The following is a 15130-nucleotide window of genomic DNA, read 5'->3' as shown; positions in this document are numbered from 1 at the left end:
TGTTTTGTTCAATTTCCAGATAAAGCAACGTGTTTGGGTTTGTGATTTGCGTCAGCAGATGGGGTCAGGATCTTAATTGCAACCCAACCTAGGTGCTGCAAGCTGAGCTAGAATTTTTCTTACTATGCGATGTCATTGCTCATAAATGCACTGTGAAGCCCAGCAGCTCTAAGTGACACCAGGGAGGTGCCATTTCTTCTTATTTCAGATATAAGTGAATTAAACTAAATGGCAATTAGACATATTATGTGTGGAGTGGGATGGGACCTAGCCTATCAGGTGTTGTGCTGCTTGTGCACATTTGACGAGTAAAGCTGAAGCAAACAGGATGTCACTTGACTAGACCTACAAAGTACAATTTTTCCAGGTACAAATTCTTAATGGCGGTAAGAGTTGAAAGCTCAGGGGACTATCTTAAACTCACTTGTGGGAGATATCTCTATGTACTTTCATGCACTTCAGCTGATTTAGGTTAAAGTTTTGCAGAAGGCAATGCTTCATGTATGTTACTTACCCCTTTCTTGGAGTTTTGTTCTGTACTTTGGTGATAGCTCAGACATCCTGATCCTGTCAGGGATATCCGTATCCTTTTGCCAATATAATCATTTAACAGCACTCTAAGTTATTTGAGGACAAGCATATTGTAAATAATAACAAATAAGAACTTGTATCAGAATATGTTGATGTTCCTCCATGCCACAATGGCATTCATAACAGTGTTACTTTATACAGCAGGGTAAATTAAAACAGTAATGGAAAGCATAATTAAGCACCTTTTTATTATGATCATGAAAGATTTGGAAGGAGCTAGAAAAAAAATGTAGAGGCCATGTTTGTGCTGCAGACATTTAACCATCTAGTTTTGTTAACTTCTGAGCTTTCGTTGATGTCAGGTGTCAGCAAAAACCCTTAGCCTGGTGCAGTTAAATTGGCAGAAGTTTACTTCTTACTGGTAGAATGCACTTTGAATGGTGAGAGCTGGAATGCAGTGCTTCAACAAAAATACACTTTTAATGGCAAAAACTGTAGCAGCAGTAAGGATGTTGTCAACTTCACTGCCAAATAGTCACAATGTGGGCTGCAGGGTGTTCATTGCTCACAAGACCTTATCTGGCTGGAGGAGGGACTAGTGGAAATTTGTTTGCATATAAGTTGCAACTTCTGGATGGTGTATTAATAGCAAAAATCTCAACAGCAGCTGTCTCTAACCAATTCTTCTTTTCTATTTTGCTCTCTTTCTCCTGTAGGGCTTGTGAAGTTGGGGGTTCACTGTGTCACGTGTCAGAAGGTTGCAATAAAAATTGTCAACAGAGAGAAGCTCAGCGAGTCGGTGCTAATGAAGGTAATTTTCTAATCGGAGATTTAAAAAAAAAAATTTAAAAAACAGTTCTTGGCTCTGTCTTCTGTTCCATGCAAAATTAATATCTTTAATTACATATAACAAACATCCTTGTAAGTACTAGGATTATGCAGAGCATAATAACAATAATTTAGTTATGGGGAGGCTTGGGCAGCTGAAATTAAATGGGAATATGCCTGTGTTTGTGAACAAAATAAACGGTCAGCTGCAGCGTTGTTTCTTCTCTATTGGGGCAGATGTGTGCTGGGCATCCGACTTCCATTGCTGTAGCAGTTCATAATAGTTGTGGTACATTGCAGACTGAGGTGTACAAATGTCAGTAGGAAGAGATTTAAGAGAGGCTGGTAAATCTGTTGTTTGAATACTTCTACTGCTCGCTCTGCTGCCTGTGTTTGTTATGATCTGATGCGCCAAGGCCATGAGTGTTTAAGGCTGTTGTAATTCTGTTGACAATCCACAGAGCTGTGCCACTGGAAACCATCAAATTGTGTGTCATGATGGTCCCAATGACTGCAGTGTTCAGAAGAGCTCAGTTTGTTTTTTACCTAGCCTTGTGATATCCATCTCCTTACATGAGTGTCATTGACTGATCCTGGAATCCTAAAAATAAAATAAATATATGCATAGAAGTTTATTCATGTGATTTGATGACTACAAAGGTTAAATTCAGCTTAATGAGAGGGTACACAACTGCACTGCAATCAACAGAATTCCAGCAAGCTCTCACCTGCAAATGACACAAACAGGTCTGCATGCAGGACAGAGCACTTTATTGCAGTAACTTCCCTATAAGCACATGGAGCATATATCTTTACACTGCTGTTTCTTGTGCGTACTTCTGTGTCAACTGTTTCCCAGCACAAGTAAATATAGTAACACTAAAAGACAGTAGATTTAGACTAAGCATAAGGAACAAATTTTTTACAATGAGGGTGGTGAAGCACTGTCACAGGTTGCCCAGTGAGGTGGCAGATGCCCAATCCCTGGAAACATTCAAGGCCAGGCTGGATGAGGCTCTGAGCAACCTGATCCAGTTGAAGGTGTCCCTGCTTCCTGCAGGGGGGTTGGACTAGATGACCTTTAAAGGTCCCTTCCAACCCAAACTCTTCTATGATTCCATGATTCTACTAGGAGCAGCAAGAAAATTGAGATTAAAGGCACATGCAGGCAGTGAATGTTATGCATATAATGTAAGTTTATTTTTTTTTCAGAGAAAGATTCTTAAAGTTTATATTCAATTATAACGTGTTCAGCCTTACCTTTCTGGAATTTCATTGAAATATTCCCTCTCCTGTAGTACTGTGGGTTCAAACAGTCTTCTAATACAGACCAAAAGTTAGAAAGTGAAATAGGTAAGAAAACTGCAACTTTAAAGGGAGATTCAGTGGATGAATGTAACAATGAAAGCAAACTAAATGTGTAAGTGGTAAAATCTTAATCAGACTCTAAACACTTTGAATATTTTCCAGAGTAACACAGTAGGAATATTTTTAAAAAAACATGAGCATTTTTTTTTGCTGAGAGACACTGTCTGGTATCTGTACAAAACATTTTATTTACCTCATTGATTTGCAGAGTAGGAGGCAAATCACTTAGCATAGCAAAGTAATCTCTCTGCTTTAGTTGTGTTGCATTACCTCTGTTGTAGTATGAAATCGGAGTAGTGAAATGGTGTGTTAGGCCCTTGTTTACACAGCTGCATGCTGAAGCATGCCATGTTTTCTGTAAGATTGTACAGCATCCTTCTCAGGAGGAAACCACGCGTTGCATCATGATTCTCATTTTCAGACTATACTTGGTGAGATTTTCTCTCTCAAGGATTCTGTCCTCTGTGCTCAGGAGATTGGAACAACAGATGGGATTGAAGTGGTTTGCCCAGTTCTTGCATAAACTCAGTAACCAGATGTCTTTTCAGGAATGCCTTGTGTCTAATGGTCACAGAAAGGGCCTGAGACTTCTAAGTGAATTTGGAATTGACTGTACTGTTAGCCAGCTTAATCCAGCCTGACCGAAGGAGAAAAATACTTGCGGCTTTTGGCAATCCCAGTGTGACTATTGCCAAGCATCCAGCTGACAGCTTGCTGTGTGGAGTCAGCAGCCACAAGGAAATAGCCAATAGTGAAGCCAAGTCATGGTGGTGTGGTGGCATTCCTACTTCGCAAATCTTCCCAATAGCTTATCAGTTCCAGTGACTCTCTCTGCCTATGGGCTGTGCAGGACAGGCCCTGGAGCCAGATGATTCAAGGCCACAGCTACTCTCCCAAGCCAGGCCCAGACTGATGGATTTTGCTTTAATCCATCCTTGGACAGAAAAACTGGATCTGACAAATACGCACACCTGCTGCATGAAGCTGTGACACTGCAGTGCTGTGGCCATTTATCCTCAAGCATACGGGAGAAGTCTGCTCATGGTCCTTTCAACATCTAAAATGACAGGCACAAGCACATACAGCAGACTGCTTTCACTGCCATCATTATTCTATTTTGACTTGCTGCTTATAGCCTTCATTTCCCCAGTGTTTTTGCAGTGTTTTATTCTGTACATTGAGGGAACTGTCCCTTCTTTCTGCAGCTGCTCTTCATCTGAGCTGTGCAGAATTGAAAGGCATTTGGTAAAGTGCTTTCTAATCATAACGTCGTAGTATTGATATTTCTGGAGAGAAGAATTTGGAATTGAAGCAGCTGGTCTCAATTAGCAGAACTGCTGCTATGGAGATGATACATGGGCAGGCACGATCAGCGCAAGCTGCAGTAAATGTATCATCCAGGCGCTTGCTGCCGTATCAAAGGAAACGGCTTCTCAATGCACATGTGAGCCTTTTGCTTTGTCATCCTCTTACTCACTAAACACAGGCTGGGGAGCAGTGTTCCTTTCTCAGCTCCAGCTTGGGACTGTTTGGGACCCTGATTTTGGGGCAAAGCTACAAATGTAATTTCACAGATGAGAACAGAAGGACTGGTTCTGTTCTCACTCCTGCTGTCACACAACTGGTGAAAGCTTCAGCTGGGCTTCTTCAGCCACCCTGTGGTAAGCCCCACTGATGTAGAGACCTGCCTCCCATGGTACCTTTAGCTTGCCCTAGCACAAATCGGCAGAAAGATTTCAGAAAGGAACACATTATAGGGAGCATCTTGAGATTGAAAGAGGGTTCATTAATTTCCCTGAATTACTTCTGGATCGCTGAGAGGGAAATTAGGCCTAGATTACAAGAGCTTAACGTGTCTGTGAGGCATTAAGCTTTCCTGAACAGGCAAGTTCACTATTGATGATTGCATTTTCAGTATCAGCACAAGTGTTTGGATTTTATAACTTCAGAATGTAAAAGTTAAAGCAAATCTTTCCTCTGGTGTGGCAAAAGCTTGTTTGGAAATGTTGAAGCATCTCATGAGCCGTACTTGGACAAGTCCTTTCCTCTTTACCACCTCATCAGTTCTCTTCCACTCCTTCCTTCCAAAGAATAAAAAACAATATAAAAGCTACTCTTTTGGTGAGCCATCAACAAAATACACTTTGGACAGACAGTGGCAGTAGAAGCAATGGCAGCATAAAGGGTGAAGAGTGAGAAGGGGACAGCTGGCCTTGGACTAATTACTTGAACACACAGGCATCCTGAGAAAGCCACAGATGTCCCAGGCTTGATGGCTGGAGCCCAGAGCTTCATACGTGTGCTTTGTGTGTATGTGCCTTTTGTTTGTTCTGACCGAGTCCTCTAGTGCTGGTCTTGAGGTAAGGCAGGTATTTTCAGGGTAGGGGAAGTGAAGAGACACAGTCCCTTCCACATTTCTCTTGTGGAGCTTGATTGAAGCATGGGTGGTGGGTTTGGGGGAGGTTGGTTGGTTGTTTTAGTGCCTTGTGGTGCAAATTAACTCTGCTTCCAAAAAGCTCTGCAAAGGTGTAGTGTATGTTATTAAGCAGGGAGAATCATGCAAGGATTACTGTCAGAGGTCACTGATTGCCTGAAAAAAATGAGTGAAGGGATAGGTAGCAGGATTGAACGTCAGCCTTTTGGAACCACCAAGATAACTGATGAAAGTGTACTTGCAAATTGACACTGCTTTGCATGGTCTTTTTCTCATCTCTTGCTTCTTCCTGAGCTTCTGTTTCAATAGCTACTTATTTCTTTACTACCCTGTCCTACTTTGAGTCTTTCCTTCCTTCTCCATTTTCTTTCAGTTGTTATTTTGCCTCTTTTTAATCCCTTTCATTCTTATTTTTTCTCCCATCCTGTAATTTATTCTTTTTTTTTCTCTGTCTTTTCCCCTTTTGCTACTGAAAGTCATGTAATATCTGTCATTGTTTTGTTGCAAAAACTGCTGAAATGCAGCATGTGTAGTTGAGATGCCCATTCTTCAAGGATAAAGTTTAGAAATTGTTCATGATTCACAAAGTATCTGAGAGAGTAAGTAAACAGTCAGAGCTCACGTTTTATGAGAGACACAAGGGACTCAATCTACCTAGTTTATTAAAGAGAACGTTAAGACATAACTTAATCATAATCTGTAAATACTGATAAGAAGGATAAACATTTGGTAATAGAGGATATTACAGTTGTGGGGACAAAAAGCTTATTGGAAACTAATAGTTGTAAACTGTAGGTAGACAGATTAAATGTAGAAATACTGGTCTATTTGACCACTGGATGAAGTTACTAATTGGAACAAGCCACCCGAAGCTCTGGTGAGTTTTTCCCCTGAAAAACTATTAAACTTAATTTTAAACTGTTGTTTGTTTTTCTGAAACCTAGATCCTAGTTCAGCTTCAGCTGCTGGACTTGCAGCAGGAAGGAGTTGAAGATGGTTTCCTGATCCATGCTATGCGTAGCTCTGACTGTATTAACACAACAGCCTCTCTGGCCTTAAAATTCATGGAGCTGTGAATTGCTAATCACACACTTGAGATCTGTAAAAAGTCACTTATCTCTGTCTGGACCATAAAGAGAGGTGCTTGTGCAAGGTTTCTGCAGAAGCAGGAATTTAGGCTCCTCCAAGTGAAGTTAAAGAAGGAGGTACTTGAGAGCAGCATCTTTGCTTTGGAATATCTCATTTTCAGACTTTTCAAACAAAAGACTGTGATATTGGCTGACCTAGCTGTCCTCAGCTGCTGACTGGTGGCCTGGTCTACAGAAATCATTACAAGAATATCAGAACAGTGTCAAGGAAAAGCTAAATCTGAGACAGAAACCAACTGAATAGTGTAACTTGGTTCAAATTGAGCTTTGATCGTAATGAGGGCAGTTTCCCTGACATTAGTGAAGCCAAACTCACCAACACCAAACCTGAATTTCACCAAATCAGAATTTTTTTTAATGTATTCAATAGTAGCCTATTTTTTTTTTCTAGCTGCCGTATTTACAAGTTTTACTATTGATTGCAATGGAAATGTTGTTAAGCTGCTGCTGAATCCCACGAAATACCCCTGCCGTTGGGTACAAATGAACAGAGAAACGAGACCCTATGATTTCACCAGTGAAATGTGGTTAGATTAATCTAGGATACTGGCATGCAAAATTTTGGAGATGGTCATATTAAAAATAGCAAATAGGAGGGAAAGTATTTACCTTTATTAAACAGATGTCCCAAAGAATAGATTTTAAAGCATTCATCAAACTTTCTAGGACTCCCTGATTAAGAAACACTGTGCTAACTTGCTGGTACTCGTTTTTTGTTCTTCTGGTTGATTGGCATATTGCTATGAGAGCAGAATAGCCCAGAGGACCTTGTATTCATGACAAAAAAAGATGAAAGGATAAAGGGAATTAAATCTCTCCAAAACGTGTACGTACTCTCTGATACTTGTATTTTTTACTTGCTCTTGAACATGCAGGTTGCATTGTACAAATGAGTATGTTCACACTTAAATGGATTGTCCCTTGCACGTTCACTGCATGTGCTTTTTGAAAACCACACTCTCACCCTCACTGTAGTTTATCTTTAACCTGGAGAATTACCACAGGCTTGTCTGCTTTTAGCACTGGAAGAGACCGGATTAGCAGTGTGTGCGTGTTGGTCTGTATGTTTGACAGTACCTAGGTGGTGAACAAACTGCAGGAATGGTTGGCACTCATCAAAGAACATGAGCGCACAAACACACGCTCACTTCCCACCTTCCCACCTCTGTGACCCTGGTTCGTATTCCAGTAGCAACACAGTTAGCACAGCACAGCTTTATGTGTGTGTCTCTCTTCTAAGTTCAAAGAGATAAAAAAGCACCTTGCAATATGAAAAAAACAGCGGAAATAAAAGGGGGGTTTTTTTTTTCCTCTAGTTTCCTTCTGCTATAGGGAATTTGGGAGTAGGGATCTCTTACTGAATGTATAATGCAGAGCGTTTTGTTTTAAACTGGAGCTGGTGGGGAGCACTGAAAGCCTGTTCACTTGTCATCTGTTTGAGCAGTTAAAGAAGTTGGGTAATTGTATTTTCCTTCACAGAAGAAGCGTTCTCCGCCTCCACTTTCCACCACACCCACAAGGAACACAGCTTGAGGTATTCTTAAAGAAGGAAATTAAACAGGAATCACGAATGCGTGATGTACCTGCCAGAGGAACAAACCTGTCAAGGGTACAGAGTTCCATTTGCTTTCTGAAGTTAGTATGATCAACTGAGGCATTTGGGCAACCTATAAAAATAATTGGCCCTATTTTTTCCACCCTAGTTTTAATTCCACAGACTTGTACTATAGCAGTCCGGCTCAAACCTGTATCACACCGCACATGTTCTACCCACAGCCCTGTGTATGCAAACACATAGACGCAGACAGTGTACCATCCTCGTGCGCTGCCTTGATTGTGTAGCAATAAATGTCCCTCATGCGCCCCAGATAGTGCTCGTTGAAGTCAAGGAATGCTTTTTCCATTCATTTCACTTGATCATAACCATAATGCTTGGATAGGGAAGTAACTGCTCCTGGAGATGAGATGTCTAAGTGTGCTCTGCCATCCAGTCTTCATCCACCTGTGAAGCTGCTGTCAATAATTTGCCTGTAAAAATCCTTTCTGTTCAGCTTTGTCTTTTAACTATTTCTACTGTAATTGCACCATGCTCACATTTGGCATGAGACAGACCATAGTTTGACTTCATGTTGCTTTCTCTACTGAAGCTTCTGGGAATTCTTCTCTTCCTTTGCCAAAGCTTAGTTTTATCAAAAGATGCTGATTCACTAAAATATTTTCTCTGAAGTAACTTTGGCTCAGTGAACTCCTAGTATATCAAAGACTAGGTTTCTTTTGAAGTCCCTCTGGATTCATAGCAAGCTGTTAGGGAGTCTTGCCTGCCATCTCCAAAACACAGACCCTGAAAAGCCCTGTCTCTGCAGGGACTCCCTCCATCTCAGAGCCCTAGGTTACCAAGCCAAGATGTAGGAAGTCTTGAGGCAGGCTCCAAGAGTCCACAGCAGTGGGGCAGACCCAGCATTCCTAGTCAGAGAGATGTGACCCTACAAAGCATTGCTACATGGGGGAGTGGCAGAAGGCACCGGGATCCTCAGCTGTTGTCAGACTTGATGCTCAGTTTCCTGGGAAGGATAACCAGTAGCAGTTACCCTGAAAGGCAAGGGGAACTGCAGGAGAAGGTTAGCTTCCAGTCTCAGTCTGGTTGAGTTGGGGTGTGGAGTGTGAAAATTCTGAGACTGATGTCCAGAGGTTGGAAGTCCTGGGTCAGATCTGACAGTATTTCTGGAATTTCTGTCTGACTGGACACCTAGCTGGTCTAGGAACCTGAGGCTTCAGAAATGCATGTTAGATTGTGGATAAAATAACTTCCCAAATCTTTTAAGCAAAAAAGGTGTTAGAGTGGCATGTTTTCTGACCTGAACTGCAAAGAGATTTTTAAGTTACACAGCTCCTTATAAAAAATAATTTTCTTTGCTCACACAATTTTGTCCTGGACTGAGAGCGCAACTCAGAGTGAAGCTCAGATGCAGTCAGCAGTGTGAATGCAATATTGACCGAACCATTTGAAACCCATGTCTATAAGCACGAGAGAAACAGCGTAGGATTTTTTTGTCGTTCCTCACCCCACTCTCCATGCTGGAATTGAATGAGCTTGTGTTGTGCCAGGATATATTCTGGTTTTTTTTAGAGACTATTCTATCCTGTTTTCATGATTCTGCTGTGCCAGTGTTTGCTCAGTGTCATAGCAAAAGCTTGTGAACACTTTAGGAGGAGGAAGATGCTGGGATGTCAGCGCTACAACACAGCAAGTGCTTTGCAGGCTGATTTCATTAAGGACCAAAGGTAACTTTGGCAAGTGTGGTTTAGGTTTGTTGTATATTTTCTATCTTAAACTCTTTTTTTTCTGGGTTGCAGATGAAAAGACTTCTGACTCCGTTTTACATTGGTTTGTATTTCACATTCCAGAATCTTGTCTGGAAACCTTTCAATTATTTTTTTCTTTTCTCTGGGAAAGAGAGCCAGCATTACATCAGAAGAGCTCTAGCAGTAATGAGACAGCAAGCCTTAAGCAACTTGACTGAGACCAGGATTGGCTCAGGTATTTGACCCTGCATCTATCATGTAGAATAAGCACCATAAACATCAATATACTGATCCATTCCAATTAAGGGATGTAGTCCATCCCTCTATATAGCAGGCAAACCATTTGAGCAAAGACTTTGTTCAAAGATTATCTTAAATTTTTGCTGAAACAACTAGGTAGTACCTTGTACACTAGCACTGCCTTTCTGTTAAGAAGCATGTCTTAGTCCCGTACAGCTTATGAGTTTCCCAGCTCAGACAAAATGTGTCACCTAATGGATATTCAACCAGTACAACTGAGAGCCAAGGGCTGGCATTGCACTGTCAGTTAGGGGATGCAGGCTCTTTTTGTTTGTTTTGCATTCTTCTATCCAACATGAACATTTTGCTGATCATTTGTTACGTGTAAACCAGGCCTCACTCTGTCTATCCCTGCAGTTCATGCTATTAAGTAGTTGGCACAAATTTAGGAAAAATCTGGGAAGGCTCAATCCCAGTGTAATTAACTGTTAGTTCCAGAGCTGTCAGAGAGAGCTGGATACAATATGGCATGGATTTGCTTTGCTGCTGTTAGAGCATGTTGATCACTCTAGTGGTAAGTTTTTAGATATTTGAGCATTTCCTCTTTTACCAGGTGGTATCTTTGAACTCACTGCCTTGCCTCCTGGCATCCTGAGATGCTGAATCCACGCTTAGCATGTCTTTAATATGCTGGTCTGTTCATGAAGAGCACTCCCATAGCAATAAACCATTGTGTGTGTTCCCCTGCTGTCCTCCCGTGAATGCACACGCCACGCATAGAGGAGACTCCAAAGGTTTAGCTCAAAATGATGTTTCTTGTCCAGCTCCAAGAGAATCTGCCAGGTGTGGTAATACTAAGAGAGCTCAAGCCTGTGCTCTAGTGGTCCAGCTACCATGCAGTGACAAAATTGCAGTCGTGTCGTGGTTGATTTTGCTCCGATGTGGGAGAAACAATCTCTGCTTTGTTAGAACACCTGATATTCTTGAACCTTGCGGTGTAATATAATATGGTATGCTCTGCAACTGCATGGGGAGGCAGCAGCTATGGCTTTGTGCTGTGAGGGATAATGGAGATGTTTCTTTAATTCTCTACAAACCATAGGGAAGGAGAGATTGAGTTTAATCTTGAACTTCTGCATCCGTTGCCGTCTCTCAGCGTGTAACGATTGCTCAGTAGCATCTCAGTTCTGTTCTCATGCATTGCTGCTGGTGGAAATAGGAACTTTTGAAAGTGGCAAGAAATACCAGGGAGCAGACTGACTTTTTCAAGAATACTTGGTGAAAACTCAGTCAGGCAACCAAGATCCTTGTCCCTCCTGGAAATTTGGGACTGATGCTCTAGATTATGCTAAAATTAACACATTCAAAATCTTATTTTAGAACATTATGGTAAGGCAGCAGCAAACAGCTCTCAACACTCAAGAAGGAGGATCTAACCTAATAAACATGGTTACTTTTTCCTGTTCCTGGCATATACCACTGGCAGAAACATTCTTATATTGTTCGCAGCTCTCACAACAAGTACCTTCTCTTCTGTACATTCAGTAGGAAAGTGGTGAGGAAATGTCACTGGAGCAAGGTGTAGCACAACAGAGTACAGTTCTGTTGTGGTTTTTTTCTGTTAGGTTTCCTGTTACTCCAGGAGACAGGAACATTCTTTATCATCCGTATCTCTCAGATGCAGGCCTAACTACAGGAACTAAATAATAGCCACGTGTGTAAACAAGACAGCAACACCTAGTTTCATCTCAAGTCTGTTCATAAAGAATGCTTCTGTTTTTTTAATGGGGTGTGTTTTAGCTTATTCCTCTATTTCTTAATAGTTTATTGTACCCTTCTGTACAGCTCTATATAACTAAGTAACCAAGGCTAGAAGACCTAAAATGAAGAAGAGTCACCAGAATATGCAAAAACTGTCATAACAAATGTACCAGGAGATGTTTATGTTGCTAGTTTTCCCCATTATGATTATGTTTATGATATGATGATTATGTTGCTAGTTTTCTCCATTGTACCTTAACTAGATTTTCAACAGTTGTGATACACACATATTGTTGTCCTATAAGAATTGCTACTAGATTGCCTTCTTCCAGTGTTCTGGAAGTCTGTTCACACCATCTGTCAGGAACCTCTCACTGTGGATCCTTGTAATAGACTGGAATTTACTATGGTTCCATTGGCAAAAATCGGGTGCGTATGTCTAGATTTGTGTGTGTGGAGACGGTCCAGCAGAAAGAACTTGCCGTCAATAGAGGCAGAATAATTTCCCCCAGCTGTGAAATACTTTAGCATAAAGTTATTTTTTAGGGATTTTTCTTCTTATATTTCCTTCCTAATACCTTGAAATAAATCCCCTCAGTCTAATGTTCTTATTGCTTTTCTTTGATTAATTTCCACTCTTCACTCCTGCTCCCTCAGCTGTCCTTGAATTTCCTTCCTAAATCCCTTCTGTCCTTTGCTAACCTCCTGTTGGCCCTCACCCTCCACTGCAGCACTTTCAAAGCAGAAAGGAAAGATGCACACAGCAAGAGAGCACGTTATCCTCTGCGTATTACAGATTCATTTTATCCTCATTTCCACCTCTTAAATCAATCCCTGATTTATCAAATCCAGAAAATAATAACATTTACTTAAGAACAAATGGGTAAGATCATTCGACAGAGGACAGAGTAGCACACAGCTGTTCTCACAGTCATCTGGGGTTGTGTTTTCCCTTTTTTTTTTTTTTTGTATAGGGGTGTAAGTTGCGAGTTTAGCAGCCACAGAGGAACTTGGATTAGGGAGTAGTTTTGTGAGGATACTCAAGAGTACCAAACCCCTTCTGGGCAGCAGTGCCATGCAAATTATAGATCTGATTGCTCTATAGGACCAGAATATCCCTGGTGTAAGAGACAAGGCATCTGGGCCCTGCCCAGTAGCCTAGCAGAATAAAAAAATGTATTTCACAGGGATTGACATGGAAGTCCAGCAACAGGTAGAAACATATCTAAATACTGCCTATGACAGTAAAAAAAAAACAAAAACCCTCAGACACCTGTTAATCTTAAAGCCTTTATTTTTGAGATAAAAGATGCCCTTGTCCACCTGCATGGCTGAGCAAGGCCAATAGTGGTGGGAACACTTTTAGGTAAAAGCCCTGCTGAAAGCTGCTTTACGTAGTGTTGAGGAGAGAGCAATGCCACTGACCAGCGGCTGAGGACACAGATCTGCTCAGTGCTGGGTAACAGCCTCTTGCTGCTCATGTACCAAGAGGGCATATAGTTTATTGAGCCATCCTGCCACCTGGCAACCTGTCACCCCTTTTTTTTTGGCAGATACCAATGATTCAATGTCTCTCTGCATCCGTTTGGCTGCAGATGCATCACAATACAAATTGAACCAGTGTTTAGACTGTCAAATGTCAAGACTGGAGCTGATGACATACTGCTTGAAGAAGATCGCATCTGCAGTTGGAGAGGGTCCAGAGGAGGGCCACGAAGATGATAACAGGGCTGGAGCACCTCTCCTATGAGGACAGGCTGAGAGGGTTGGGGCTGTTCAGCCTGGAGAAGAGAAGGCTCTGGGGAGACCTTATAGCAGCCTTCCAGTACCTAAAGGGGGCCTACAGGAAAGAAGGGGAGAGACTGTTCAGTAGGGCCTGTTCTGACAGGACTAGGGGTAATAGTTTTAAAATAGAGGGAAGTAGATTCAGATTAGATATTAGGAAGACATTTTTTACACTGAGGGTGGTAGAACACTGGAACATGTTGCCCAGAGAGGTGGTGGATGCCCCATCCCTGGAAACGTTCAAGGTCAGATTGGATGAGGCTCTGAGCAACCTGGTCTAGTTGGGGATGTCCTTGCTTCTTGCAGGGGGGGGTTGGACTAGATGACCTTTAAAGGTCCCTTCCAACCCTAACCATTCTATGATTCTATGAAAAAAGATATCAAGAACAAAGAAATCTAAGATTGCCAGATTGTTACAGGGTACAGGAGTGAAATATTAGACAAATGTGCAGAATCATAGAAATAAGGTTTGGAAGGGATCTCTAAGGGTTTATGTAGTCCATCCTCCCACTCAAACAAGGACTGCTGTTGACATGGGTCAGCCATGGCTTTGTCTGGCTTGGTTTTGAAAACCTTAAGGGATTGAGATTCATCAGCCTCTCTGGACAGGCTCTTCCAGTACTCCAGTACGTTACACTCTTGGTGATTTTATTCATCTCTAGTGTCTAACCTGGGCCCCAGTGTAGGTATGAGGAGAGAGATTGGCCAGCTATCATGGCCATTGCATTCAGTAATGAATAAACTTGTGTCAGTCATCAAATAAAGACTTAGAAAAATTTTTAAAAATCTATGGAGACAGTACTGAATGCTGCAGCCTCATGATAGGAGCAACTGATCAGTGAAATTAAGAGCCATATCAGGAAAATTTAGTATGAAAAGGAGCAGCAGAAACAAAATGGACTGAGAAGCAACAGACTGGCATATAAAGAATGGGGATCTCAGCAGGTGAAAATAAACATTACAGCAGTAGTATGAAGAGGGTTTAGGACTGTGGTTCAAAGGCTGCTTTACTGAGGGGACTCTGAGGCTTAAGCAGCCTAAAAGAACTCATGGTAATGATCACATCTTGTTTGCGGTTTGAATACCAACAGAGAGCAACCACATTAGCAGGCAAAGCAGGGATGCTTCTAAGAGCCTACTTGGAGTCTTGAGAGGAGATCTCAGTGATCTGTAGGAGGGAGCACTGGAAGTGGGATCGTAAATGCATTGGGCTGGAATAAAGGACATGATTATGGAATTTCTGTGATTTAAGTGTTAGTTATAAATCAATTTTTAAGTATAGATTAAGTTCTGTAAGTATGGTTTGAGGAACAACTAGTAGATGATAGATGAAATAATGAACGTATTGACATACCTTCACTGCACTGTCTTAGCTATTTCTGACTCTTTCATTTCTTACTCTCTCAAATTGCTGGTTCTCACAGAGGCTTGACCTCCATCCTCTGATATCATCTCTCCAGCTCTCCCTCTCATTATAGTTTCTATTTCTCTTCTACTTGTTTTCCAGGTGCAGATCCAGTAAGAGATGCTTGGTTTCTCTCCCCTTATTCTTGCACATCTTTTGAACAGCAATTCCATTCATATCCTTAATTTCTTCTTCCCTCTTGCCATAACTGTCTGTTACTACTGCAAATACATTTTTCTTCTTTTGTTTTGATTCTAGGTACTCTATGTACCTCTCTTCAGACTACCCCACAGCAGTCCTCCTTTGTAGCTACTGTAGTTAAAACTC

The 15130-nt window shown here is 41.5% G+C and overlaps 1 protein-coding gene across 10 annotated transcripts in view; it reads left to right on the top strand.

Annotated features, from left to right (window-relative positions):
• Window positions 1-15130, top strand: part of BRSK2 (BR serine/threonine kinase 2) — a 331752-nt gene that overhangs the window by 168314 nt on the left and 148308 nt on the right. For all 10 annotated transcript variants that reach the window (XM_086749316.1, XM_086749315.1, XM_086749314.1 and 7 more), the window contains exon 2: window positions 1248-1342. In XM_086749316.1, the coding sequence (XP_086605442.1) occupies window positions 1248-1342 (95 nt within the window). The remainder of the gene's footprint in view (window positions 1-1247; window positions 1343-15130) is intronic.

Source organism: Chlamydotis macqueenii, chromosome 5 (genome assembly GCF_036417535.1).
Source record: "Chlamydotis macqueenii isolate bChlMac1 chromosome 5, bChlMac1.mat, whole genome shotgun sequence".
Classification (NCBI taxonomy): Eukaryota; Metazoa; Chordata; class Aves; order Otidiformes; family Otididae; genus Chlamydotis; species Chlamydotis macqueenii.
The sequence above is the reverse complement of the archived record's forward strand: the minus strand, read 5'-3'. Positions and strand labels throughout refer to the sequence as shown.